The following is a 25,291-nucleotide window of genomic DNA, read 5'->3' as shown; positions in this document are numbered from 1 at the left end:
TACCATTTTCAATGGGACCAGAAACTGTCTGGTTACTTATATTCTTCTAAATATCAGAAAATTGACTGAATGGATTTTGAAAATGGTAAAACTCAACTGTTTAACTCTGAGGGAAGTTGTAAAATGAGCCTGTTTCCAAAAAAAGTGGAGTATCCCTTTAAGATAAGAGAATGATCCTCGAAGATAAACTTCCAAACTAAAATTGCAATTTGCAATGAAAACGTTAAAGGAAAGTGAAAATGTATTAATTTAGACTTTCCAATGCGGAATTCAACAAGCAATTGTGAAAATGCACTTCTAAAGTAAACTTATACATATGACATGTTTCTGAAATAACAGAACATGTGAATAACGGATTTAAACAGTAAAAAAGTTGTTTTAGTGGTGGAGAATTTTTTAACTTCCAATGAACTTTCATATTCAACAATATGCAACATTCAATATCAATATGAACATTCATATTTAACAATATGCAACATTCAATATCAATATGAACATTCATATTTAAAAATATGCAACATTCAATATCAATATGAACATTCATATTTAACATTTTTGCATTTAGCAGACTCTTTTATCCAGCAGACACAAAAGCCAAAGCCTACAATAATCATAATGAAGATTGTAAAAACATAACACTTTACTGTAAAGTCCAATTCTTTAACATTAGCAAATGCATTAGCTAACACGAAATAACAATGAGTAATTAATTTTTTACAGCATTTATTAATTCATGTTAATGTTAGTTGTAAATTCCTTATTGTTTGTTAACATATACAACTTTAAAATGTATTAGTAAGTGTTGATATCAACGTTTAACTAAGATAAACAAATGCTGTAGATGTATTCTTCATTATTACTACTGTTACCAAATGTAACCTTATTGTAAAGTGTTACCAACATTACACAGATGAGTAATGCACAATATGACCAGAAACATGTTGTAATAAAGTAAAAAAGTTTGATTCGATTTTTCGGATTTTGTGTTCACCAGTAAAGCGCTGATCAAGTTAATTTATCTGTTTATCAGGCCGATGACATCCGCGCGTTGCTGATGGACGCGATGCCTCCTGATGCTCTTCCCAGCTGTTTCAAACCACAGGCCACCGTCCTCAGCGCCGCTCTGATATCACCCGCCTCCACACCCTCCTGCCTCTCCGCCGCCTCCAGCATCGATAACCTGGCCGGGCCCCTCTGCGACGGGGCCAGTGGAGGCGCCGCAGGACCTGCTGATGGAGCCGCCGGATCTGAACGAAAGGAAGGAGATGGTGAGAAAGACAGTAACAACTGTACTTAAGTACTAAAATCCTCTATCTGTACTAGGGCTGTCAAACGATTAATCGCATCCAAAATAAAAGTTTGTGTTTACAAAATATATATGGGTGCACTGTGTATAATTATTATATATATATATATATATATATAAATATACACACATGCTTGTATGTATTTAAGAAATATTTTCATGTATATACTGTATATAGATTTATATATTATTTATATTATATATAAATATAAAATATTTTTTATATAATTAATATTTTTTTCCTAAATATACATGCATGTATGTGCATTTATATATATATATATATATATATATGAAGAGTTCAGATGCAAAAGCCTCTAAATGCCATTTGAAATTTTCTTCTTTAATGATGATTTTTATAAAGCTTGTATATTTAAGTTCAGTAATTTCACTGAAATAACAATTAATAGGTGATTATCATTGCCATTTAAGTGAAATTACTGAACTTAAATATACAAGTTTTATAAAAAATCATCATTAAAGAAGAAAATTTCAAATGGCATTTAGAGGCTTTTGCATCTGAACTCTTCATATATATATATATATATATATATATATATATATATATATAATAATTATACACAGTGCACCCACATATATTATGTAAACAAAAACTTTTATTTTGGATGTGATTAATCGTTTGACAGCCCTAATCTGTACTCTACTAGAGTATTGTTTTTTTCTCATACTTTTACTTCAGTAGATATTTTCGATGAATTTAATACTTTCACTTGAATATTTTTTTAATGTTCTTCTAGTTACTCGTTACAATTATAAACATTTTAAGAATCATTCGTTGCAAGTTGGCTTTTATGCTGCCTAAATCACACGCCAGTTTTATAGGGTAATGGTATTGATTGACACACACATTGATAGCTAATGCAGGGGTAATGCCAAAGCAAATTTGTATCCCGCCAAAGCACCTTATTTGATTGCTAGTTCAAACTTTTGACTGCTTTCTTTAATAATTACTTGACACAATACTTGTACTTTTACTTTTAGTACTTAAGTAGTGAATTTTAAAATAAACTACTTGCAATACTTAAGTACAAAAAATGTTACTGCTACATGTTAATGTTACATTACTTTTAAAGTAACTTTCCCCAAAACTGCTGATCATGCTGTATGACTTTGATTCACTAAAAAGTACTGCCTTATCAGAAACATTTGGCCTGGATTTATTCAAAAGAACCGTCTCATGAGTCATTCGTTCGGGTATCAGAGTACACTTCTGCTGCTGCTCAATAGTATTTCAGGAAACACTCTTGGACTATTTCAGATCATCAATTCAAGAGGAAGGAAAGTCTGAGTAAAATTTTTAAATTTTTGCAATTTTTATTTAGTTAAAATGTCTTTTTATACCATAGCTGTCCTAGATATGAACATCTCACAATTCCTGAAGAGTCTTGGGCTTGAACACTTGAGGGACATCTTCGAGAGAGAACAGGTGAGAAACACAGAGACATCTTTGAACTTTTTATTTCTTATAGTGCAACCTTTTTTTATGTGTTTGTAACGTTGTTTCCATTAGATCACTCTGGACGTGTTGGCTGACATGGGTCACGAGGAGCTCAAGGAGATCGGCATCAACGCTTACGGACACCGTCACAAACTCATCAAAGGCATTGAGAGGCTTCTGGGAGGACAGCAGGGTGAGTGTCTATCTCATTAAACATCAGCTCCTGCTTGCATCGGTGTATTTCTATTCGATTTGAATCTTGTTATCTGGAACGCCGCAGGTGCCAACCCATACCTGAGCTTCCACTGCACCAATCAGGGCACAGTTTTGATTGACCTGGCTGTGGATGATAAAGAGTTTCAGTCGGTTGAGGAAGAGGTAAAACATGAACACGTCTGGGCTGTTTCAAACCGCCGTCTGCTTGGGCTCTGTGTGATGGCTGATTGGTGTTTGTTTTGTTTTTTTGGTCACAGATGCAAAGCACAATTCGGGAGCACCGGGATGGAGGAAACGCGGGTGGCGTTTTCAGTCGATATAATGTCCTCAAGGTAAACGCACACCAAATGTATTCAACATTAGTGATATTTAACTGATCTAAAATAGGTATTGCTGTCCAAAAGAGTATTACATAAACATATTGTATGTTTTATATATATATATAGAAACGTATATTAAAGGCTAAGTTCAGGCAAAATTGAAAATTCAGTCATCCTCATGTCGATCCAGACCCAAAAGGTTTGTTGTTTTCTGGAAAACAAATGAAGATAATTTTTTTGTGAAATCTGAGAGATTTATTTTTCTTTCCATTTAAAGTCTATTCACCCAAAGCTCTGACGATTATAAAGAGATCGTAAAAAAAAAAATCCATGTGAATTTAGTGATTTAATCCAAGTCTTCTGAAGAGACATGATTGCTTTATATGATTTCATTGAGGCTTTGAGACTGTATAAACATATGTGATGCGATCTGGGAAAACCCATCGGATGTCGCGCTGGTACGTTTTCAGTAAAGTCTAAAAATAGATTAAATGTCGGGGGTTTTTTTTGTCAAAATTAGTTTTTTATTAAATTATTATTCTATAACATCTTGTTTGTCATCTCTGACTATAACTTGGAAAAATTCACTAGTTCACTGCAGAAAAATAGCAATTTATAATGATTAATAATGAGTGTTTCTCTTTAAGAATACGCAGGCGGAGCGTATCTGTTTGTATCTGTATCTGAGCGTATCTATCAAAATAAACCAAATAACAGAATAAAGTCCAGTCTTGGGTGAACTACAACGGCACGCAAGTTTTTATTTATTTATTTTTATCCAGCGTTATCGTGTGGTGTGATGCGGAGCACAAGAGAACAACAGAGTTTGAAGCTGCTCGTTTATAAGACCTCGCTCGCCTCTCAATCAAAATGGTTTTCACAGGTTGATTTTTGAGTTTGTAAGCTTTCGAATGATACCTAATCTATGATGATTACTAAAATATGTGATATGATAAAAAGGCAATAAAAAAGGGAGCGCTAGCAGGACGTGACCGTTAATTAAACCTGTTTTTCTCAAAATTCTGTTTCTGAAAATCACAGCGATCTTCCGACTTCAGATAACCATAACTTTTGTTACAGACAAACGGGAAAATAAATGACAACAGATTTGGAAAGGGCTTGAACCCAGCTTTAATATGATCTATATGTCAAATTTCACCATGTGGTGGGTTTTCCCAGATCACATCACATATATCAGCAAACATAAAATCAACCTCATTGGTTCTTGCTGAAGCTCAAACATACTGTGTAACAACCTCATTGGTTCTCATGCTTGAACTTCTTGACCATATTTGAATTTTTTAAACATTGTTTGCTGATTTATAGGTTTGTAATGACATGAGGGCGAGTAAATGACAGAATTTTAATTTTTGGGTGAACTATCGCTTTATCTGTCTGTTTCACTCTTGAGCAAAATCTAACTGTAGTTGTCTCGTAGATCCAGAAGGTGGTGAATAAGAAACTGAGAGAGCGATATACACACAGGCAGAAAGAGATTGCAGACGAGAATCACAACCACCACAATGAGCGAATGCTGTTTCACGGTAAGTGCAGAACTCGCTTGTCCTATGAATTGAAAACACGTCTAGACAAATGAAACGTAAAGAATAAAAGTAATTATATTTATAGATTTTTTTTTTTTTTTCAATTTTGTTTTTATCTTTAGTGCATAAATTGTACAATATATTACCTTGTAAGGGCACAAAGAAAATGGTCTTGATTATAAATGTAATCAATTTTAATTGAAAAAAAAATCTCAAAATATTACTGTTTTTACTGTATTCTTGATGAAGAGACTTTTAGAGACTTCTTACAAAACATTTAAAAAATTGTACCGACCATGCTTTGTTTGAGATGCTTATTGTTAATTAATTAGTTTTGGTAAGCCATTATTTTATCCCTTTAAAGGATTAGTTCACTTTTGAAAAAACTTTTGCTGATAATTTACTCACCCCCATGTCATCCAAGATGTCCATGTCTTTCTTTCCTCAGTCGAAAAGAAATTAAGGTTTTTGATGAAAACATTCCAGGATTTTTCTCCATATAATGGACTTCAATGGGAACCGGATGGTTCAAGGTCCAAAAGACAGTTAATAACAGTTTCAGATGCAGCTTCAAATGTCTTTAAACGATATCAGACGATGAATAAGGGTCTTATGCGAAACGATCGGTTATTTCAAAACTTATTCCAAAAATGTAACTTTTCTAAGGACAAATGCTAGCCTTGCTATATTCTCTGAGGCGCGTTTGTAACGTCACGTAATACGTAATTACGATCAAAAGGTCACGGGCGACGTAGCCGGAAGTACAGAATCAAAATCGTCCGACATCGTTGTTTTTCCTTTTAATTCCTTTATTTGTAAACGGCGTTTGAGTTAGTTTGCACGTTCAACCTATGCGTTCAACTTGTAAACACTGACTCTGTACTTTCGGCTACGTCGCCCGTGACCTTTTGAACGTAATTACGTATTACGTGACGTTGCAAACGCGCCTCAGAGAATATAGCAAGGCTTGCATTTGTCCTTAGAAAAGTTACATTTTTGGAATAAGTTTTGAAATAACCGATCGTTTCGCATGATAAGACCCTTATTCATCGTCTGATATCGTTTAAAGACATTTGAAGCTGCATCTGAAACTGTTATTAACTGTCCTTTGGACCTTGAACCATCCGGTTCCCATTGAAGTCCATTATATGGAGAAAAATCCTGGAATGTTTTCATCAAAAACCTAAATTTCTTTTCGACTGAAGAAAGAAAGACATGGACATCTTGGATGACATGGAGGTGAGTAAATTATCAGCAAAAGTTTTTTCAAAAGTGAACTACTCCTTTAAGACCACAAACCTTACTATTTGTCTATACAAATTAAATCCTTAATACCAAATGACCTTCAAAGTTCAAGTTAAGAGTACGTTCTGTCATTGAAATGTGCTGTAAATGTCGCCATGAATTGCATTTTGCGTTGAGTTGATATTAATGTAATTGTTTTCCTCATCCTAATCCTAATCACGTTTTGTGTTTTCAGGATCTCCGTTCATAAACGCCATCATCCATAAAGGATTCGATGAGCGTCATGCATATATTGGTGGCATGTTTGGAGCTGGCATATATTTTGCAGAGAACTCCTCTAAGAGTAACCAGTACGTCTATGGCATCGGGGGCGGCACTGGCTGCCCCACTCACAAAGACCGTTCCTGTTACGTGTGCCACAGGTACATGAACACACCTGATACTTTAAGTCATGCGACATAAACGTATGCGCAAGTGGATGGGTTTCATGTTCATGTGTCGATTTCCCACAGGCAAATGTTGTTCTGTCGTGTGACATTGGGAAAGTCCTTTCTGCAGTTCAGCGCCATGAAGATGGCCCACGCTCCCCCTGGACATCACTCTGTGATCGGCCGTCCCAGTGTCAACGGCCTGGCCTATGCTGAGTATGTCATCTACCGCGGAGAACAGGTACGCCAAAGACCAGTGATAGGTTCAAGTTGTTTAACAGCCTAGGCGAAGGGGTGTGACATGACGTATGTTATGAATATGAAGGAAGTTTTATGCATGTTTGTGACAAGTGTCATTTGCTCAGTTATGACATTTTTAATGCAAATATGACATTGTTTAAGATGTCTTTTGTGATGACACCTTGACATAAACCAATACATCATAATCTGTCAGTGTCTTTGTCATGACAACTTGACATTACTAAGACAAAACAACCTGTCATAAACATGACATAGCAGATTAATTATCAAACTTAAAGGAGTTGTTCATTTTTGAAAACGTTGTGCTGATAATTTACTCACCCCCATGTCATCCAAGATGTCCACGTCTTTCTTTCTTCAGTCGAAAAGAAATTAAGGTTTTTGATGAAAACATTTCAGGATTTTCTCCATATAATGGACTTCAATGGGAACCAAACGGTTCAAGGTCCAAAAGAGAGTTTCAGTGCAGCTTCAAAGGGCTTTAAACGACACCAGACGATGAATAAGTGTCTTATCTAGGACCCTTAGAGTCATGACTCGAAAAAAGATTTATTCATTTTGATGAACAGGAGAGTCACGAACGCGCATCACAGAACAGAGCAAGGCGAGCATTTGTGCTTATAAAACTTAAACTTTTTTATTTATTTTTTAAATAACTGATCGCTTCGCTTGATAAGACCCTTATTCATCACCTGGTGTCGTTTAAAGCCCTTTGAAGCTGTGCTGAAACTCATTTGGACCTTGAACCGTTTGGTTCCCATTGAAGTCCATTATATGGAGAAAAATCCTGGAATGTTTTCATCAAAAAAATTAATTTATTTTCGACTGAAGAAAGAAAGACATGGACATCTTAGATGACATGGGGGTGAGGAAATTATCAGTAAAAGTTTTTTTAAAACTGAACTACTCCTTTAATGTGTTTTGTTGTTGTTGTTTTCCAGGCCTATCCAGAGTATCTCATCACTTATCAGATAATAAAGCCGGACAGCACGCCTCAGTCCTCCACAGGAGCAGAGCAGAAGTCATAGTCAGCACACTGCATTTCTACACTCACTCATTCTTTCTCACTCTCGTTGCACAAAGGAAATGTGAACTTTCCCATGTACCCACGTCTTACCCATGAAATTCCCATGTATGAATTATGAATTTGCACTTTTAAAAACAAGTTACTTAAGTTATTTGAAAATAGTTGCAATTGTGAAGTCTAATGTACAGGTAGTATAAAGAAAACATGTAAAACTGACTGTTTAACAATGCTTTTTGAGTTGTATTTTAATGGAACTTTTTGTTTTTGAGTCTGTTCATTTCTTTTAAATAAATCTCATCAACAGGTCTCCACCATTACTTCAGTCTTCAGTGTCACATGATCCTTCAGAAATCAGTCATTTATTTGCATTTACTAAATGTATTTATTACACTTAGTAAAAAGAAATCTTTTTAAACATTATAAATTTCCTCACTGCCACTTTTGATCAATTTAATACATCCTCGATGCAGAAATACACCAGTTGCTTTGGAACATGCAAACATCTTTTCTGAATAAGGGTTTAAAAACTGTTTTTTTAATGTTCGCTGAACTGAACTGAAGATTGAATCCAGAACTGAAACCGATTTCCTCAAAGCTCAAATGTTTTGTCTTCCTGCTCCTGGATTTCTCCACCTATTACCAACAGACACAATCCTTTAAACAATTAGTATTATTTTATTTCATATTTACATTATGTAATAATATTTTCAACTCTCAGGAACAGCCAGACTCAGACAGACTCGACACTGAAAACAGATTATGTGAAGTAAACCGCTTGACATTATAATTATGGACTGGTCGCTCCATCACTTTTAATGCTAGACGGACTTTTGGTCCACTCTGCAACTAAATTATTATAATCAAGAAAATATAATATATAATAATGATTATATATAGATATACTGATTATATATATATATAATATATATAAAAATAATATAAGAATATTTTGACTTAACTTTTCGTATTTTTCACATACGCTGTTTTGTCGATACCTCATATATGACTATATATAACTTTAACTATACTTTCAGCCTGTAAATCCTCTTCTAGGTCCTCAAAGATTTGGTCTGTACCTTTTGATCTATAGATGTATCCTCCCAATCCCTATTTGAATGCCCAATGTCGCAAATCAATATTCCTTTGTTTTCATGTATGATTTTTTTACATGATTTCTTCTTTCTATACTATGGATATATAAATATTATCCATATAGATATATTCTATAAATGTGCTAGCTAGTCCATACCGGTACACATGTCAGCCTGGCCTGTTAAAACAACATGAGCCAATTTAAACTCCTTGCTCATAATAAAAACAACCCACATCTTTTTTTAATTATTCTAAAAGTCTAAGCTGCTTTAGATGCTTTAAAAAATAAACAAGTAAAGAAAGACTCAAAATAAAGTAAAAATTTGTTTAACAACCTTGAATGAGTTTTACATTAGGACACAATGATTTTGTTTGGCTACTATATTGTCAAATGTAAGATATCACTATACTGTTCTATATGCTTATACAAATGCAGTGTAGATCTTATAAAATGTATTTTTCACTGCCCTTCATTCATTGAAGGCATTTCACATTTAGACCAGCAGGAAGCGACATTCAGCTGTCGACACAAAAACACAAGTCGCAGATCAATGACGTCAGTGTACCAACTTTGAAGAGAGCAGATGGAGGCTCGTAGTACATCTTATGAGACAGAAGTTGGGGAAAATATTGTTTTAGCGTCACCGAATACGATTTCTGACATTTTAAACATAATATGTCTGTGAAGTTGTTAAGTGAAAGACACGTAAAGTGAGTTTATGTTTACAAGTGACGTCAGCAGGCAGTATGCATAGATGTAAACACAGTTCGTTCACATGGACAGTGTTTATTATATCATTCCTGATGATAAAACAGCTGCAGTCTGTTATATCTTCATCTGTGGAGGTTCAAGTGAATGTTGACAAGCGGCTACGAAACTTGAAGCACTTTTGGAGAAGTACTGGATTCTGGTAGGATAAAACTGTAATACTGAACTGTACTAATGGAACAGCGAGATTAAAATGATATTACGGCAAAATAGTCCCATGGTACTACTTTGGACATTGGTTTGCCATTTAAATACCATGGTATATCTATGAATTACATTATCAATTATCATGGTAATATCTTCTGATATAATCACTTTACTTAATAATGATACTGCCAGTTTAAGGGAAACCATGGCATTGCATAATTACATGTTCATAGTATACATCACAGTGTTTACATTATACTCAAGACAAAGATAGTTGTAAACTAGTAGTAGTAGTATGGTGCATGCCCAAACTGTTACCTTATCCCTAACCCTAACAAATAAATGAATGAATAAATAAAGTGTGATAATACCATTATCATTTTTGTACTCTTTTGTTAGTGACATCTACCGCAGCATTTCTAGGAAAACACTGTCTATGTTATTGTTTTAGTGGGTAAATAAATAAGCACAACATTCAGCTTTTTGTCCTGTTTTTGCAGCCCTCCACTGCCACACACTGATGCACTCCTGTACGATCTCAGTCCAGACCAGCGGATGAATCTGGCGTTGATCGGCTCTGTGCCACACAGAGGAATCCAGCAGGTGCGGATACACTGGATGCTGGAGCTGGTGTCGGCACGGTCAGTTACTGCACGAGTTTTTCATATTCCCAGAGACAGACTTCCTTGTCTTCTGTTTGGTGAATGTGAAATATTGTCATATATAACATACTTAGTTTGTGTATGTAAATATGCAAACTTTAAGATAGATAATAACATGCATATGCATCTCTCTCTCTCTCTCATTAAAAATCTAAAACCTTTTTTTTGTCTAAAAACATCTGGGTTAAAGTTAAATTAAAAGGTTTAAGATAAAATTCAAATGATTTACAGATAATGTTTAAGGTGCAATATTTACGTTATCAAGCATTTGTCGTGCAGATGTCTATTGCTTGTTAACCCTAATACCGTATTCTGGATAAATGTGGGCAAAATAGTTTTGATTTATTTTTAAAAAATACTTCCCTTGATCTGAGCGGTACAAGACTTGGCTACTTTTCCTAAGTTTGCCTCCTGAACACACACAATTTTTTTTGACTCAATTCTACAATGTTAAGTGGGTGGGAAAAAACTCCTTAATCTTGTATTTGGGTAAAAAAATGGGCACCCATAGAAATGAATGCGGAAAAACTGTAATTTAGAGCAGTCTAAAATAAGCCAAAATAAGACACCAGGTGACAGCAAAGTCACTTCATCTTTAGGTTTTAGCTCTAAGAACTTATTGGAATGATATTTTAATGTAGATAAAAAAAAATGTAAAAAAATAAAGCATAAAAATAAGCATAATTTACATAGAAAATATGGTACTTTTTGAAGTAAATACCCCCAAAATAAAAAACACCATAAATCGATAGACAAAACTTTATCGAAGACAGTGATATAACATTTATTATAAATAAAAAATTAGGATCACACCTGAGTCCTCTGTGCCCACATTTGTCCACAATTACAGGATTAAGGGCTATAAAGTGAATACGGATTTCGGTAATTACAATATCTCTTGCATTAGCTAACATGAATTAAAATGAACAATACATTTTTTAACAAGGTAGTAAAAATTTAACTGGGCATTGTTTCTTCATGTTTGTTCACATTGTAAACACAAATTTAAACTTAAAAAATATATTAGTAAATATTGAAATTCTCATTGATGAAGATTAATAGATTCCGTAGAAGTATTCTTCATTGTTATTTAATGTTAACTAATATAATCAATGTTAACAAATTAAATCTTATTGTAAAGTGTTACCAATATTTCACTAGTTTTCAGGGGATGAAGTACATTGTATCACATGCATAAATGTTATAAAAACTACTGCTTTTGACATACCAACTAATTTTCTGTTTGTGCATCGACAAATAATCTTTACTTAAATGCATTTTTGATATTCTCCATGCATCTCTAAATAAACCAGTTTACTGCAGTACTAATATTTGTTATGATGTTTGTGTAGAGTTAACAGTGGGGAATATCACTACAACTTCACTCACTTAGACCAACTGATTGACCTTCTCTGGGAGAACGGACTGCAGCCGGGTATGTAATGCAACAGACACATACAGAGCACAAGATGGTGAAACGGGCTTTAAGATCCTCTTCTACTGGCTTTACTGTCCTGGTCTAAATTGTGCATTATTTCATTACTAAGTAGGACTAAGATTTCAAACATTGTTTTAAATATTCTGCATATTACAGTGAAATCTGTGCCTGCCTGATGTAGGATTAGGCTGGTTAATTTAAAAACTTTGCATTGTGTCTTTTTAAAGGGTTTGAACTGATGGGCAGTGTGTCCAACACCTTCAGCAACTTTGAAGACAAAAGACAAGTTACTGAATGGAGAAATTTGGTCTATTTGATCGCCAAAAGATACATAGGTGAGTATGAGAGTGAAGTTGTAATGTCTTAGATAGTGATGATGGATCTTGAAGCACTTATGCAGTTAGCCCAGACGCTGTTTGATATGCGTGCAGGGAAATATGGCCTCCGCTTTGTCTCTCAGTGGAACTTCGAGACGTGGAATGAGCCGAACAACCACGACTTTGACAACATCACTGTGTCAATCCAAGGTACAGTCTAATATATTTTTTGTTTTCTGAGCCAAAACAATGTCATTTCTGCTTATAAGTTTTGATGGACTAGAAACAAAGTAATTGTATTTTTAGCAGCATTTACAGTGATGTGAATAAGTTTGGACACCCATGCTAAAGTTGCCTAAAAAGAGGAATAAAAAATCATCTTTTGCATATTGATCTTAATGCCTTAATTAGAAAAATGAGGAAAAGTCCAACCTTTAAGGACACAAATTTTCTTTGTGAATGAATAATGTATCATAAATAAATAAATGTTTTTCACAGGGTGCATAAGTCAGGACACCCCTATGATAAATTCCCATTGAGTCAGGCAGATAGTTTAGTTTTAAAAGCCAGTTATTTCATTGATCCAGGATAATATGCATCCTGATAAAGTTCCCTTGGCCTTTGGAATTGAAATATCCCCACATCATTCACCACACCTAGAGATTGGCATGGGATACTTTCCATAAGATCATCTTTCAATGCAAATCAAACCAGCTATTAGGCTAATTGAAGTAAAACCATGCCAATCTCTAGGTGTGTGATGATGTGGGGATATTTTAATTCCAAAGGCCAAGGGAACTTTATCAGGATGCATATTATCCTGGATCCATGAAATAACTGGCTTTTAAAACTAAAAATCTGCCTGACTCTATGGGAATTTAACATAGGGGTGCCCTGACTTATGCACCCTGTATTTTAAGGAAAAACATTTATTTATTTATGATACATTATTCATTCACAAAGAAAATTGGTGTCCTTAAAAGGTTTGATTTTTCCTAATTTTTTTAATTAAGCATTAAGAACAATATCCAAAAGATTTTTTTATTCCTCTTTTTAGGCAACTTTAGCATGGGTGTCCAAACTTATTCACATCACTGTATCTTGATTAGTCTTCTGACAGTCATGCACATTGCATTGCATATCTTGCTCTATTCTTTGAACATCCTGCCACTTTTAAAATTGTCTTGAGATCCATTGGGACCGTGTCTTGCGAGTATATAACCCCAGGCCCTGTAATTGCAGCTATATTTTATTGGAAGAACTCGAAGTCAACAATTTTATTGTACCATGTAGAGGGGAAGTGTTGAAATAGACATATGTCATTTGCACCAAATTGAACCAGGGTCTATTTTTTGTGTCCGTATTTTGGGGAAATTTGTGTATGAGCAGCCTTAAAGGGACAGTTCACCCAAAAATGAAAATTCTGTCATCATTTACTCGCCCTCATGTCGTTCCAAACCCGTAAGACTTTTGTTCATCTTCCGAGCACAAATAAAGACCTTTTGCATGAAATCCGAGAGCTTTCTGTCCCTTCATTGACAGCTGACGCTTTGGTACTTCAAAAAGTTCAAGAAAAAATCGTAATACCAATCCAAATGAATTGAGCGGTTTAGTCCAAATTTTCTGAAGAGACTTAAACAGATTAAATTTAGGCTATTATTCACATCTAAATATTCATCAACTCACACGTCGATTGACGTGTGAGAACCAATGAGATTTATTCCTGTGTTACGCATCACATTTGAGCTTCAGCAAGAACCAATCAGGTTCATTCTCGTGTTACCCATCACTTTTGAGCTTCAGTTTGTTCAGCGAATTTGGTGTAGCTTCTGTTTATGTTCACTAATCAATGTTTATATGTGAATAAAAAGCCTAAAATCTATTCATCATATAAAGTGACAACAAAAGCTGGAATGTAAATCCTCTCTAGACTTATATAGCACGAGGGCTGGGTATTGAGACAAATTTCACAATTCGATTCGATTTCGATTCACAAGCTTGCAATTCGATTCGATTACGATTCGATTCAATATCGATTATTTTGGATATCAGTTACAATAAATGGCAATTTTTCTCAAGGGAATCAAATCTCTTAAATGCTGTAAACTATGGTCTATATATATAGTCTAGTTGTAGCCTACTAGGCTTCATTAGCCTAATATGAAGGTAATAATTAACTGTTTTGTAGCTATACAAACACTTAAATTACACTTTTATTTATTTTTATAATAAGAAGATTATATGAAATATAAACATTTAAATGGTGGCTGTCATAAAAACTTGCCAGATTTATTCAAATATGCATTAAATATTGAAGAACACTAACGAGTGTGGACTAACGAGTTTATGTGCGTTTTCTGAGGTAAATATGACGATACATGACATTGATTACAAGCTGTTTAATTGACGTCTTTCCACGGTTGAAACGCAGATTGAGCGAATCAATGTGACATGATACGGATTTAGATAAGTTATACTCGATCTTTTAACACACTTTCAGATGCTCAATAATGTTTATTTCGCGCTGTGACCGGTATTATTAACCCGGAAGAGAAATCAGCGCTGCTGCTTCTCTGGAGCTGCGCCAGAGCGATCTCACGCCACAGCGCCAAAACGCTATTTATGTTTTTGAATTTCTAAAGAAAATGGACATAATTTGAAAATTGAGACTTTGTTTCATATCAATAGTAACGAAGGACAAAGATTATTGCAATTTGTTGGATGCGCGCAGCCGCGATACAATGTCTCATTCATTCAAATGAAACAACAGGATGACTAATCGATTCTTGAGATTTAAGAATCGATATCGGTTCGTAAAAATGAGAATCGATTAATATCGAGAAATCGATATTTATTACCCAGCCCTATATAGCACCATCTAAGTTTATGTGTTGTATTTCTTCACATGTTGTTCTCGAGCGCAGAAATTATGTGCCTTTGTGGTGTGGACAAAACAAGAAAGTGTCAGACAAATTTTAATTGAATGCTGCCATATAGAAGAATGAGCGGTTTTGCTGGTTTTTGTGGCGACAGTGAATTTCTCCTGCTCCGCTCCTCCAGGGTTTCTAAACTATTACGATGCCTGCTCTGAGGGCCTTCGTGCGGCGAGTCCAGTCTTGAAGTTCGGGGGTCCTGGAGACTCCTGTCGTTCTCCACCCCGCTCGCTGTACTGCTGGGAGATGCTGCAGCACTGTTACAACGGCACAAACTACTTTACTGGAGAGACCGGCGTACGGCTAGACTACATCGCGCTACACAAGAAGGTACATAATAGTTTATGATACGGAAGGGCTACAACCGAGCGTTGGAGATATATGGACACTTAAGCTTCAGCCAATCAGATGCCATATTTTAATGAGAGTGGTTACTAATGAGGGTGAAACTCGTTTTTACCTCTATACCCATATGCCAAATTAACCCTGACTAACCCTAACCCAAAATTAACCCTTAGCCCCAATCTAAAATTAACCCCAAAATAAGGGTTAGGCCCAGAAACCTTCACTATTTCAGACAAAACAATAAAAAATATGCACAAAAATATATAACAAACTCATTTATCTATCCATCCATACATCCATCCCTCCATCCTACCATCCATCCATCCCTCCATCAATCCATCCATCCATCCCTCCATCAATCCATCCATCCATCCAGGCCTATAAACATTCACATTTTTCAGACAAAACAAAAAAATATGCACAAAAATATATAACAAACTCGTCTATCTATCCATCCATCCATCCATCCATTCATCCATCCATCCAGGCCTAATAACATTTACTTTTTTCAGACAAAAAATTGAAAAATATGTTCAAAGTCGAAAAAAGTCATCTATCTATCTATTTATTTATCTATCTATCTGTCTAGATGATAAATAATACTGAATAATGTAAATTCAGCCGCAAAATAAACTTTGACTGAATGATGAGAACGCAGATCCACGCATCACAGAGCCAATTCAGTGTGAATTTCTGTGTTTTTCAGGGAGGTGGAAGCTCGCTGCCCATCCTGCAGCAGGAAGTGGCCACTGTACGCGAGATCCAGCAGCGGTTTCCACAGTTTGGGTCTGTGCCGATCTACAATGACGAGGCTGATCCGCTGGTTGGCTGGAACAAACCGCTCACCTGGAGAGCGGATGTCACCTATGCAGCCATGGTGGTTAAGGTACACGAGAGGGCTTGTTTTTCTGTTCACGCTCTAATATCTAATTTCATCAAATGTGCTTTTCTGTGATCAGTAGAACATGATGATTTACATGAGGACATATTCCTTTTAACATCCTGATCCTGGTCCTGAAGCAGAACTCAGCCAATCATATTGTCCGGAGCCCATTCCTTAATAGCATAGGAAACTACTTAAGGGGATAGTTCATTTTGAAATTAATTATTTTTTGGTATGTTTTAGCTTACCTCAAGGGCATCCAAGATGTTTGATTCTCCAGTAGTTTCAATTTTGATATTTTTAGGTCAAACCGTTCATGTCTGACAGTCATATAATGGAGGTCTATGGTCACCACCTCAAAGAGCATGCACAGAGAAGTCCAAATTAAACATGATTTAATGACTCGTAAATGTAAGTACACATTGATGACCTAAGACACAAAACGAGCGGGTTGTGTTAGAAAATGAACAGTATTTATATCGTTTTTACCTCGCGCCTGCACCCTCCGATCACTTGGATGTGGCTGTGGTTACATGAGGTAAAACGATATAAATACTGTTTTTTACTGTTTATATAAATACTGTTTCATTAAATCATGTTTAATTTGGACTTCTCTGTGCATGCTCTTTGAGGTGGTGACCATAGACCTCCATTATATGACTGATAGACACGAACGGTTTGACCTAAAAATAACAAAATTGAAACTACTGTGAAAACAAAGACACCTACATCTTGGATGCCCTTAAGGTGAGCTAAAACATACCAAAAATTAATTTCAAAGTGAACTATCCCTTTAAAATGGTTTGACAAATAAAATAGTCTTTCCTCAGCTGATGTATTTCCTATTAAAACAGAAGGTTAATCAAAATAGAGATAGAGATAGAGATAACTAATAGTTGTTAATAATTATTTTATTTTTATTATCATAATAATAAGGATATATATATATATATCATTACTACTACTAATTAAACTTTTTCCACCAAATTGTGCAACCCTACCTCAAACCTAAAGACTAAAAAATGTTATTTCTAATGGGGTCTTTATTTTAATTTCTTAAATGATTTGCTTTCTTTTATATGATCCGTTAAAGCTTCAGGGAGTCTAGGTATATTTGCTGAAGTCTCCTTTCATGCCTCTGGTGTTGTAGGTCATCTCACAGCATCAAAACCTGCTCATCGCTGACCAGAACAGTACAGTCAACTACACACTGCTTAGCAACGACAATGCTTTCCTTAGTTACCACCCACACCCGTTTACCCAGCGCACGCTCACCGCTCGATTCCAGATCAACAACACGAACCCGCCACATGTACAGTTTCTGCGGAAACCTGTCCTGACTGTGATGGGCCTGTTGGCATTGTTAGGTAATGAACATTTATAATGAATCATCAGTGTTAGTGGGTGATATAACTGCTAAGATGTTATAGATATCAAAAAACATCAAATAAAATCCAGACGTACTTCGTCCTGCTCGCCATAAAATGCGTATATCGTTATAATTGTATACATTTATACATGAAATGACATTAACCTGTGTGTTTGTGATAATCTCATATTCACTCAGGTGAGACTCAGGTGCAGGCTGAGGTGTTGACTGTGAATTCTTCAGTGGGTGTGTTGGCCACCGTTCACGTCCCTCAGGTGCGCTACACAGCCGATAGCTGGCAGACCACCGTCCTGCTGTATAACAGCAGAGATAACCAGACCTCCTCCACCGCTGACATCATCAGTCTGCGCCTCACTGGAATACCTCAACATATGGGTCAGTAACCACAAAAGACCACTCTATGCAATGAAAATACAATTCATTTCTGTTATATTTGCTCAAGAATGTAGAATTGAATAGAACTGGTGTCACTACACCAAATTGGACATACCTCACAGGTTTCATAACTCAGTATCACCATATTTTTGAATGAATTAACAATTTAATAATTAATAATAATTATTACAAAAAACTATTATAAGTATATCCAACCTTACCTGGATACATACAATACACTCATGTTAAACTGTATGTACTATATAACGAATCATATCTGTTCGATTCTGTATATCTTTAGAAAATGTAAAGTATTCTATTAATATATACAGTAGTAGGCTACATCCAATTTTACCTACATATACTATACAGTATACTCACATTAATCATTATATACTATACACCAAATTTCAGCTGCATAATTGTTGGTATCATCGACGTAAAATGTAACCTAAATTATCGCTCACCTCTTCAGTACATATAAAGTTGTATATATAATATATCGGTAACACTTTACAATAAGGTTCATTAGTTAACTACATTAGTTAAGATTAACTAAGAATAAACAATACTTCAACAGCATTTTTTAATCTTTGTTAATGTTAATTTCAACATTTACTAATACTTTATTAAAATCTTGTTAACATTAGTTAATGCACTGTGAACTAACATGAACAAAGAACGAACAGCTGGATTTGTATTAACTAACGTTAACAAAGATTTACAAAAACAGTAACAAATATATTGCTCATGGCTAGTTCATGTTAGTTAATGCATTAACTAATGTTTAATAAATGAACCTTATTGTAAAGTGTTACCAATATATCTAACTGTATTCGCATGCATACAGTACACTCACGTAAAGCGATATATATATACTATATAGTAAGTAGATTTTTTTATTTTGTTACAAAATGTAACTATATTATCATCCAGCTCTTTATGTAAATTTGTATATATAAGCAGTATGTCCAACTTGGCAACTTTATCCACAATCCTACGTGTAGGGTGACATATACTATATAGCAAATGTCAACTTGATCGTATATATCGTTGAAAATGTAAACTACAGTATATTATCGCACTGCTCTCATCTGCTAAATGCGACTTTAAGATATTCTAAACATGATTTTTTAATCTGTATTGTATATGACAAAAATACAGAATATGCTTGTATTTATAGTTCTATCCTGCCTGTGTTTGTAGGTCTGATGTATGTGACACACTACATGGATAATAACGTGACAAACCCATTTAAACTGTGGGAGAGCATGGGCAGCCCTGACTATCCCAATGAACAGCAGTTCAAAACCCTGCGGAGCCAAGAGGTTCAACACACACACACTTTTATTGATGACTTCCATGAAGTTTGATGCTTTGAAGTCAGTTTGAAGTCCGACCACCTTTAAGACTTCTGTATGTTTTTATATGCACTAAAAAAATGGTGTAGAAACAATTTTCACTCTTTTTTAAAAAAAATTGCTTGTGAATTTCACAAATAATTACAAAAAATTGGCATGTAACACACTGACTTAAATGTGACATTTTTAAGTAGAAAGACTAAAATAGTAATTTTCAGTAAAAAATATTCTAGTAAACTTTGTTTATTTACTATAGTGGCCAAAAGTGATGTCCGGACAGGCTATTTGTTTTTAATGAATCTACAAAAGTTAAATGAAACCATCAAAATATCAGGAAAATATTTTATGTTTTTAAACATTTTAAATATGAGGGCAGAACAAAACACTAAAGTTGGTTATGGTATTTATCTGACAACTTTTTTTTAGCAAAAAAAGGCAAACTACAGCTACAGGTTTTATTAGCAATGGCTCACAGGAAAAAGCATACGTTGACTACAACATAATCAGTTATTTATATTTTGTTGGTTCTCTATTGGTTATGCAAGTGTCCAGAATTTCTTTGAATGACTGTGTGGCTAAAAGTTATTTCAGAACAATTTGACTTGTTTCATTGACTCCAAGCACAGTTACACTTACACAATGTTTAATTTTTATTTTTTTTTTTATTTTTTTTATAAATTTGAGTAAAAAGTGAAGATGTAAATTTTCCCAGTCTGGACATCACTTTTGGCCACTACTGTACATCCTAGAAAAATACTTTTTCAGTGTTGCTGGCCATATTTTAATGAGCGTATGATTGTGATTATCACAACCTTTATGGTTTGCAGCTTATTCTATATAAATATCTACATAAAACATTAAAATCACAAGCCAAAGAGTGAAAAAGAAGTCTTTAAATGAATGTTTATGTCGTAGGACCCACAAACTGATGGACCTCTGCCGGTCCCATCCAATGGCTCTCTGATGCTGAAGACAATCCTTCCTGTCCCCTCAGTGCTGCTTGTACACGTGTGTGCCCAGTCTAAAGAAAATCCCAACCAGGTTAGTGGACACTCGACATCACAGCTCTCATTAAATGCATCTGACACTAAAAGGTTACACTACCAGTCACATTTAACTGAATTTGTTTCTCATGATTTTAAAAACATTTTAATCTGAAGGTTGATGCTGAAATACTTAATATAATAATAATTTCATGTTTATGTATGTGAACTCCATTAATATTGTTTAATAGCATCCCAGGATGCACCTTGAAGCTTAGTAAGGCACCATTTTCCAGGTTTTGGACCTGCCCTTGAGTTTAAAGGAGTAGTTCTCTTTTAAAAACTTTTGCTGATAATTTATGTCATCCAAGATGTCCATGTCTTTCTTTCTTCAGTCGAAAAGAAATTAAGGTTTTTGGATTTTTCTCCATATAATGGACTTCAATGGGAACCAAACAGTTCAAGGTCCAAATGAGAGTTTCAGTGCAGCTTCAAAGGGCTTTAAACGACACCAGACGATGTATAAGTGTCTTATCTAGGACCCTTGGAGTCATGACTCGAAAAAAGATTTGTTCATTTTGATGAACCAGTCTGAACAGGAGACTCACAAACTCTCATCACAGAACAGAGCAAGGCGAGCATTTGTGCTTATAAAACTTAAACTTTTTTATTTATTGTTTAAATGAGTGATCGTTTCGCTTGATAAGACCCTTATTCATTGTCTGGAATCATTTAAAGGCCTTTTGAACACTTTGTAGTTTGCACTGAAACTCTCATTTGGACCTTGAACCGTTTGGTTCCCATTGAGGTCCATTATATGGAGAAAAATCCTGCAATGTTTTCATCAAAAACCTTAATTTCATTTCGACTGAAGAAAGAATGACATGGACATCTTGGATGACATGGGGGTGAGGAAATTATCAGCAAAAGTTTTTTTAAAAGCCATGATGCACCTTTGAAGCTTAGTAAGGCACCATTTTCCAGGTTTTGGACCTGCCCTTGAGTTTAATATCATTTTTATGTCATGAGAGAATTTATAGCATCTGCTGTTCACCTACGCCCCAAAATTGTGTCTGTCTGTGCATGAAATTCATTTAAGTTTGATTGCAAAACTCCAGCATTCCAGGTGCATGCTATTCTTTTCAGAGATTTAGAAACTTTGTGGTTTGGTTTTAATATTGCAGTTATGGTTCTGCAGGTGAACGGGGTGCGTTTCATCACCGTCACCAAAGGACAAGTTTTAATCATTTGGAAGGATCACTGCATCGGGACGAAGTAAGAACTGTTTAAATACAGCAGTTCATCAAACTAGTTCATTCAAACTATAAATGTGATTTGCATGCCATTTGTAGGTGTATAAAGACATACGAAGTGGAATTTTCCAAAGATGAGACCACTTTCCAGAGGATTAATCACAGAGACACTATTTTCACATACTTCACTTTTTCTCCAGGTATGAATTCAATTGAAATCAAAATGTATGACTTCAAGCACTGATCCGTATTGTATTGACCCGCTTGTGTTTTTCCCTTCACAGAGAGTCTGGAGGTCAGGGGTTACTACAGAGTGAGAGCCGTGGATTACTGGAGAAGAAATGGAGAATATTCTGTCACAGAGAAATATTCAGAGAACCGGTAGTCTTGATCAGCCAGACTTTTGACTGTGTCCACAGGGGTTATTATAGTTAAAGGGATAGTTCACCCAAAAATTGTTTTAACTTCTCACCCTCATGTCATTCCAAACCTGTAAATCTTTCGTTCATCTTCAGAAAGAAAATTAACATCTTTCCATTGACAGCTTTGCAACTTTCACTTTCAAGACCCAGAAAGTTAGTAAAGACATAATCTAAGCAATCTTCATTTGTGTTCTAAAGATGAGCGAAACTCACATTTTTGGATGAACTACCTAAAAAATGAACAATGACACTAAAATAACTGTCCACATACATTATAGTCAATAACTATAGTTATATACATCAATAACTATAGTTATATACATTATAGTCAATGACACTAAAATAACTGTCCACATACATTATAGTTTACTTGGTATCTTATTTTAACCAACAAACATTAATAAATATAAGATGAGATTGGGTTGACCAACAAAAAGTTCCTCAAACGAAACTCTTCAATATCAAATATTTGATAGCACTAACATATCTTTGGCAAATACAGTAACTAGATTGTAAAAAGCACACAACTTGAAAACAATTTAACCAGCAGACTTATACAAGTTTGTGCACCCTATCAACTGAAGTTGCATAAAGCCAGGCAATCACATTAGGGCTCGCCACAACAAGAATTGTTTTTTTTTGTTTTTTTTTTCAGTTTGGATAAAAAATGGATTGGTTAATGTTAGAATTGGTTTATGTTTAAATGGAGTTTTATTTACAAGATTGTCCAGAAGAATGATTGTTTACTTGATTGCACCACTTGGACATATCAATTATTTTTATACATCAAAATTAAACCAAGAAATAGGGGTTAACAGTTTATTAATAAATATTGGTGGGGATGTTTACCAAAGTGAAACTCTGATTCAGTGTATATTTAACTTTGCATGTACTACATCTGTATCACGTTGCAATCAAAGATTCTTCAATTAAAGAACAAACCAGGGTCATATCAGAGAAAATTTATACAAGGTCATACACGCATATTTGCATGTACTCAGTGATTATTTCACAAAAACAGATTTAGTCTGGCATAACCTATTAGAGAAAACATTGAAAGGTGTGAAATGGGCACTGTAAAATCAAAATGGCAGAATACAAGCATCATTAGTTATCCAGTCAGAGAACAAGATTTTTACAATGACACGATAAAACCGACATTTTGGGCAGCTCATTTCAGGATTGTGTCCTCACTAGCTGTTGAATACAAAAACAAAAAAGAAAGGTTAGGATGACCAAATGAGCAAGCAATTTCAATATTCACCTGATGAATTAGCAGAAGGATCACTATTAAAATGTTAAGGTGAAACCTTACCTTCTGCTAGTTGTTTAGCAATGCGTTCCTTCTCCTCTCGCACCTTCTTTTCCTCCTCTTCTATTCTCCTTTCCTCCTCAGCGATTGGTTTCAGGTTATCTGGAGATAAAGAAAAGCTTTTGTAACTTTATTAAGTGTAAGGACATTTTTAAACTATCAGCACCATTTTGGCCACCAATTTTCATTCCTGTATATTTTTTAATGAATAAAACCGATATATGTAGTTAAGATCGACAGAAACATGCACTCTAGAGTTGATAAGCTTCAAAATGAACCTCTACAACATAAATCAAAGTGAGTGTATGCATGCGTGCGTGTGATACACACACACACACACACACACACACACACACATATATATATATAACGTATATATATATATACGTTTTATAAATGGTTTAAAGTTCCTTTCCACAGAATGTCATTTGAACACCTGTCTCACTATTCAGATCACCTTGCTTGTTCTTACCATATCTGCGCTTTCCGTAAATAATGCCAACAAGCAATGCAGACCATCTGGCTGTCTGAAAGACAAAATAAATCTCATTAATATCAGTAATTTTGTTTTTATTAACAGAGAAGGAAGGTAATATCGTGACGGCCATTTTAACAGACGTCAAAACATCACAGCCCGCTCTGACAGAAGGAGGAAAAAACAGTCCAGTTGACGGCATTCTTCGATTAAATCGAGTATTAAACATCTTGAATGATGGATTTGTAAAGACAAACCTTAATCAGAGGCGACACTTGCACTGGAGGAACCATTTCGCCAGACTTCAGGACCGCACTCAGTATGCAGAGGTCAGAGAAGCGCAAGAGCACAGTGAGAAGAAGTGAGGCTTATGAACTCGCTGACGTCATACCGCCACCTGCAGGCCTGGAGAGCAACCGCGGTGTCGTCGACGATTCCGAAAGAGGTTTGTCATTCTTGTTTTCATTAATTATGTAATATATTGTAAATATATGTGTTGCTAAAATATATATTGAAAGATTATGTTCCTCCCAACCAAGGTTTCTTCCTCACATCTTGGGGATTTTTTTGTCATTAGCCACCTTGTAACTGCAGACCGTGTAAACCATTATTTTTTAAGTTGTAAACAATAATTTTGAGGTACTAATTCAGTCTTTTTACTTAAAAATTCTACGTTTAATTCAGTGTGTTTCTTTTCTTGCCGTTTCTTTGTAATGTTTTATGAAATATACTAGCAATTAATGAGTGAAAATTGTCCTTTTCAAGTAAATCCTACATTATTAGTATTATTATAGAAAACAGAAAAATACAGAATGACAATATAGCCAGGGAGCAAGAAAAAAAAGATTCACTGTTTTCACAGCTTTCTTATTAGAGAATCAGAAATCAGATGTAGAGTTCAAGAAAAATGTTAAAGAAAGGCTCACTCTTTAACACTTTTCAAATTAAGATTGAACAAATAAAAAACATCCAAATCTTCTCTCTCATAATGCGTATAACCAAGAATAACATTTTCATATTTCAAAGAGATATCAGGAATTATAGGCTACCACACACAAAAAATACTCAAAATGTTTTTCCAGAGATTCTTAGTAAACTCAATACCAAAACAGATGAGACCATTTTTTTTTTCATTGTGGGAGTATTATTAAGTCACTATATGTCAGTCTTAAATTTTGTGACAATTTGACCTGAACCCAAAGGCTTGTATGGTCTCAGAGAAATTGTTGAGAACAAATAGGAATTGTCTTTGGAGGCTAAATATGGTGTTAATTTAATTGGAGACGTCAGGGAAACTTTGTAAATTAGATTAACTGTAATCTTCTGTT

The 25,291-nt window shown here is 34.9% G+C and overlaps 2 protein-coding genes and 1 long non-coding RNA gene across 6 annotated transcripts in view; 2 read left to right on the top strand and 1 right to left on the bottom strand.

Annotated features, from left to right (window-relative positions):
• Positions 1-8,123, top strand: part of tnksb (tankyrase, TRF1-interacting ankyrin-related ADP-ribose polymerase b) — a 31,669-nt gene extending 23,546 nt beyond the window's left edge. For all 4 annotated transcript variants that reach the window (XM_039658519.2, XM_039658517.2, XM_039658518.2 and 1 more), the window contains 9 exons: positions 1,031-1,268; positions 2,674-2,753; positions 2,838-2,958; positions 3,046-3,143; positions 3,239-3,313; positions 4,740-4,845; positions 6,326-6,512; positions 6,603-6,759; positions 7,721-8,123. In XM_039658519.2, coding sequence (XP_039514453.2) covers positions 1,031-1,268; positions 2,674-2,753; positions 2,838-2,958; positions 3,046-3,143; positions 3,239-3,313; positions 4,740-4,845; positions 6,326-6,512; positions 6,603-6,759; positions 7,721-7,807 — 1,149 coding nt within the window. In that variant the 3' untranslated portion in view covers positions 7,808-8,123. The remainder of the gene's footprint in view (positions 1-1,030; positions 1,269-2,673; positions 2,754-2,837; positions 2,959-3,045; positions 3,144-3,238; positions 3,314-4,739; positions 4,846-6,325; positions 6,513-6,602; positions 6,760-7,720) is intronic.
• Positions 8,124-9,453: 1,330 nt separating this feature from the next.
• idua (alpha-L-iduronidase) lies at positions 9,454-23,213 on the top strand. Its single transcript, XM_039659228.2, has 14 exons — positions 9,454-9,809; positions 10,315-10,455; positions 11,829-11,911; positions 12,142-12,249; positions 12,346-12,441; positions 15,292-15,494; positions 16,216-16,395; positions 17,543-17,759; positions 17,960-18,157; positions 19,364-19,485; positions 20,434-20,559; positions 21,700-21,776; positions 21,854-21,954; positions 22,039-23,213. Exons 1-14 carry the CDS (start codon positions 9,646-9,648, stop codon positions 22,137-22,139), a joined length of 1,917 nt encoding a protein of 638 aa, XP_039515162.2. The 5' UTR covers positions 9,454-9,645; the 3' UTR covers positions 22,140-23,213.
• LOC120469926 (uncharacterized) lies at positions 22,982-24,359 on the bottom strand. Its single transcript, XR_005620445.2, has 4 exons — positions 24,221-24,359; positions 23,961-24,015; positions 23,492-23,590; positions 22,982-23,373 (listed from the first exon to the last, which is right to left on the bottom strand). It is a non-coding gene; the product is annotated as an uncharacterized LOC120469926 (long non-coding RNA).
• Between the last annotated feature and the right edge of the window lie 932 nt (positions 24,360-25,291).

This window comes from Pimephales promelas, chromosome 4 (assembly GCF_988280905.1).
Source record: "Pimephales promelas chromosome 4, fPimPro1.hap1.1, whole genome shotgun sequence".
Lineage (NCBI taxonomy): Eukaryota > Metazoa > Chordata > Actinopteri > Cypriniformes > Leuciscidae > Pimephales > Pimephales promelas.
This window is presented reverse-complemented; position numbering and strand designations above follow the sequence as displayed.

What these genes read in the sequence shown, in the direction of transcription:
- idua (XM_039659228.2), top strand. Translation starts at nt 9,646, where the DNA reads ATGCATAGATGTAAACACAGTTCGTTCACATGGACAGTGTTTATTATA. An exon ending in ATGCAGCCATGGTGGTTAAG is followed by an intron (nt 16,396 to 17,542) that starts GTACACGAGAGG and finishes CTGGTGTTGTAG; the next exon opens with GTCATCTCACAGCATCAAAA. An exon ending in CTAAAGAAAATCCCAACCAG is followed by an intron (nt 20,560 to 21,699) that starts GTTAGTGGACAC and finishes ATGGTTCTGCAG; the next exon opens with GTGAACGGGGTGCGTTTCAT.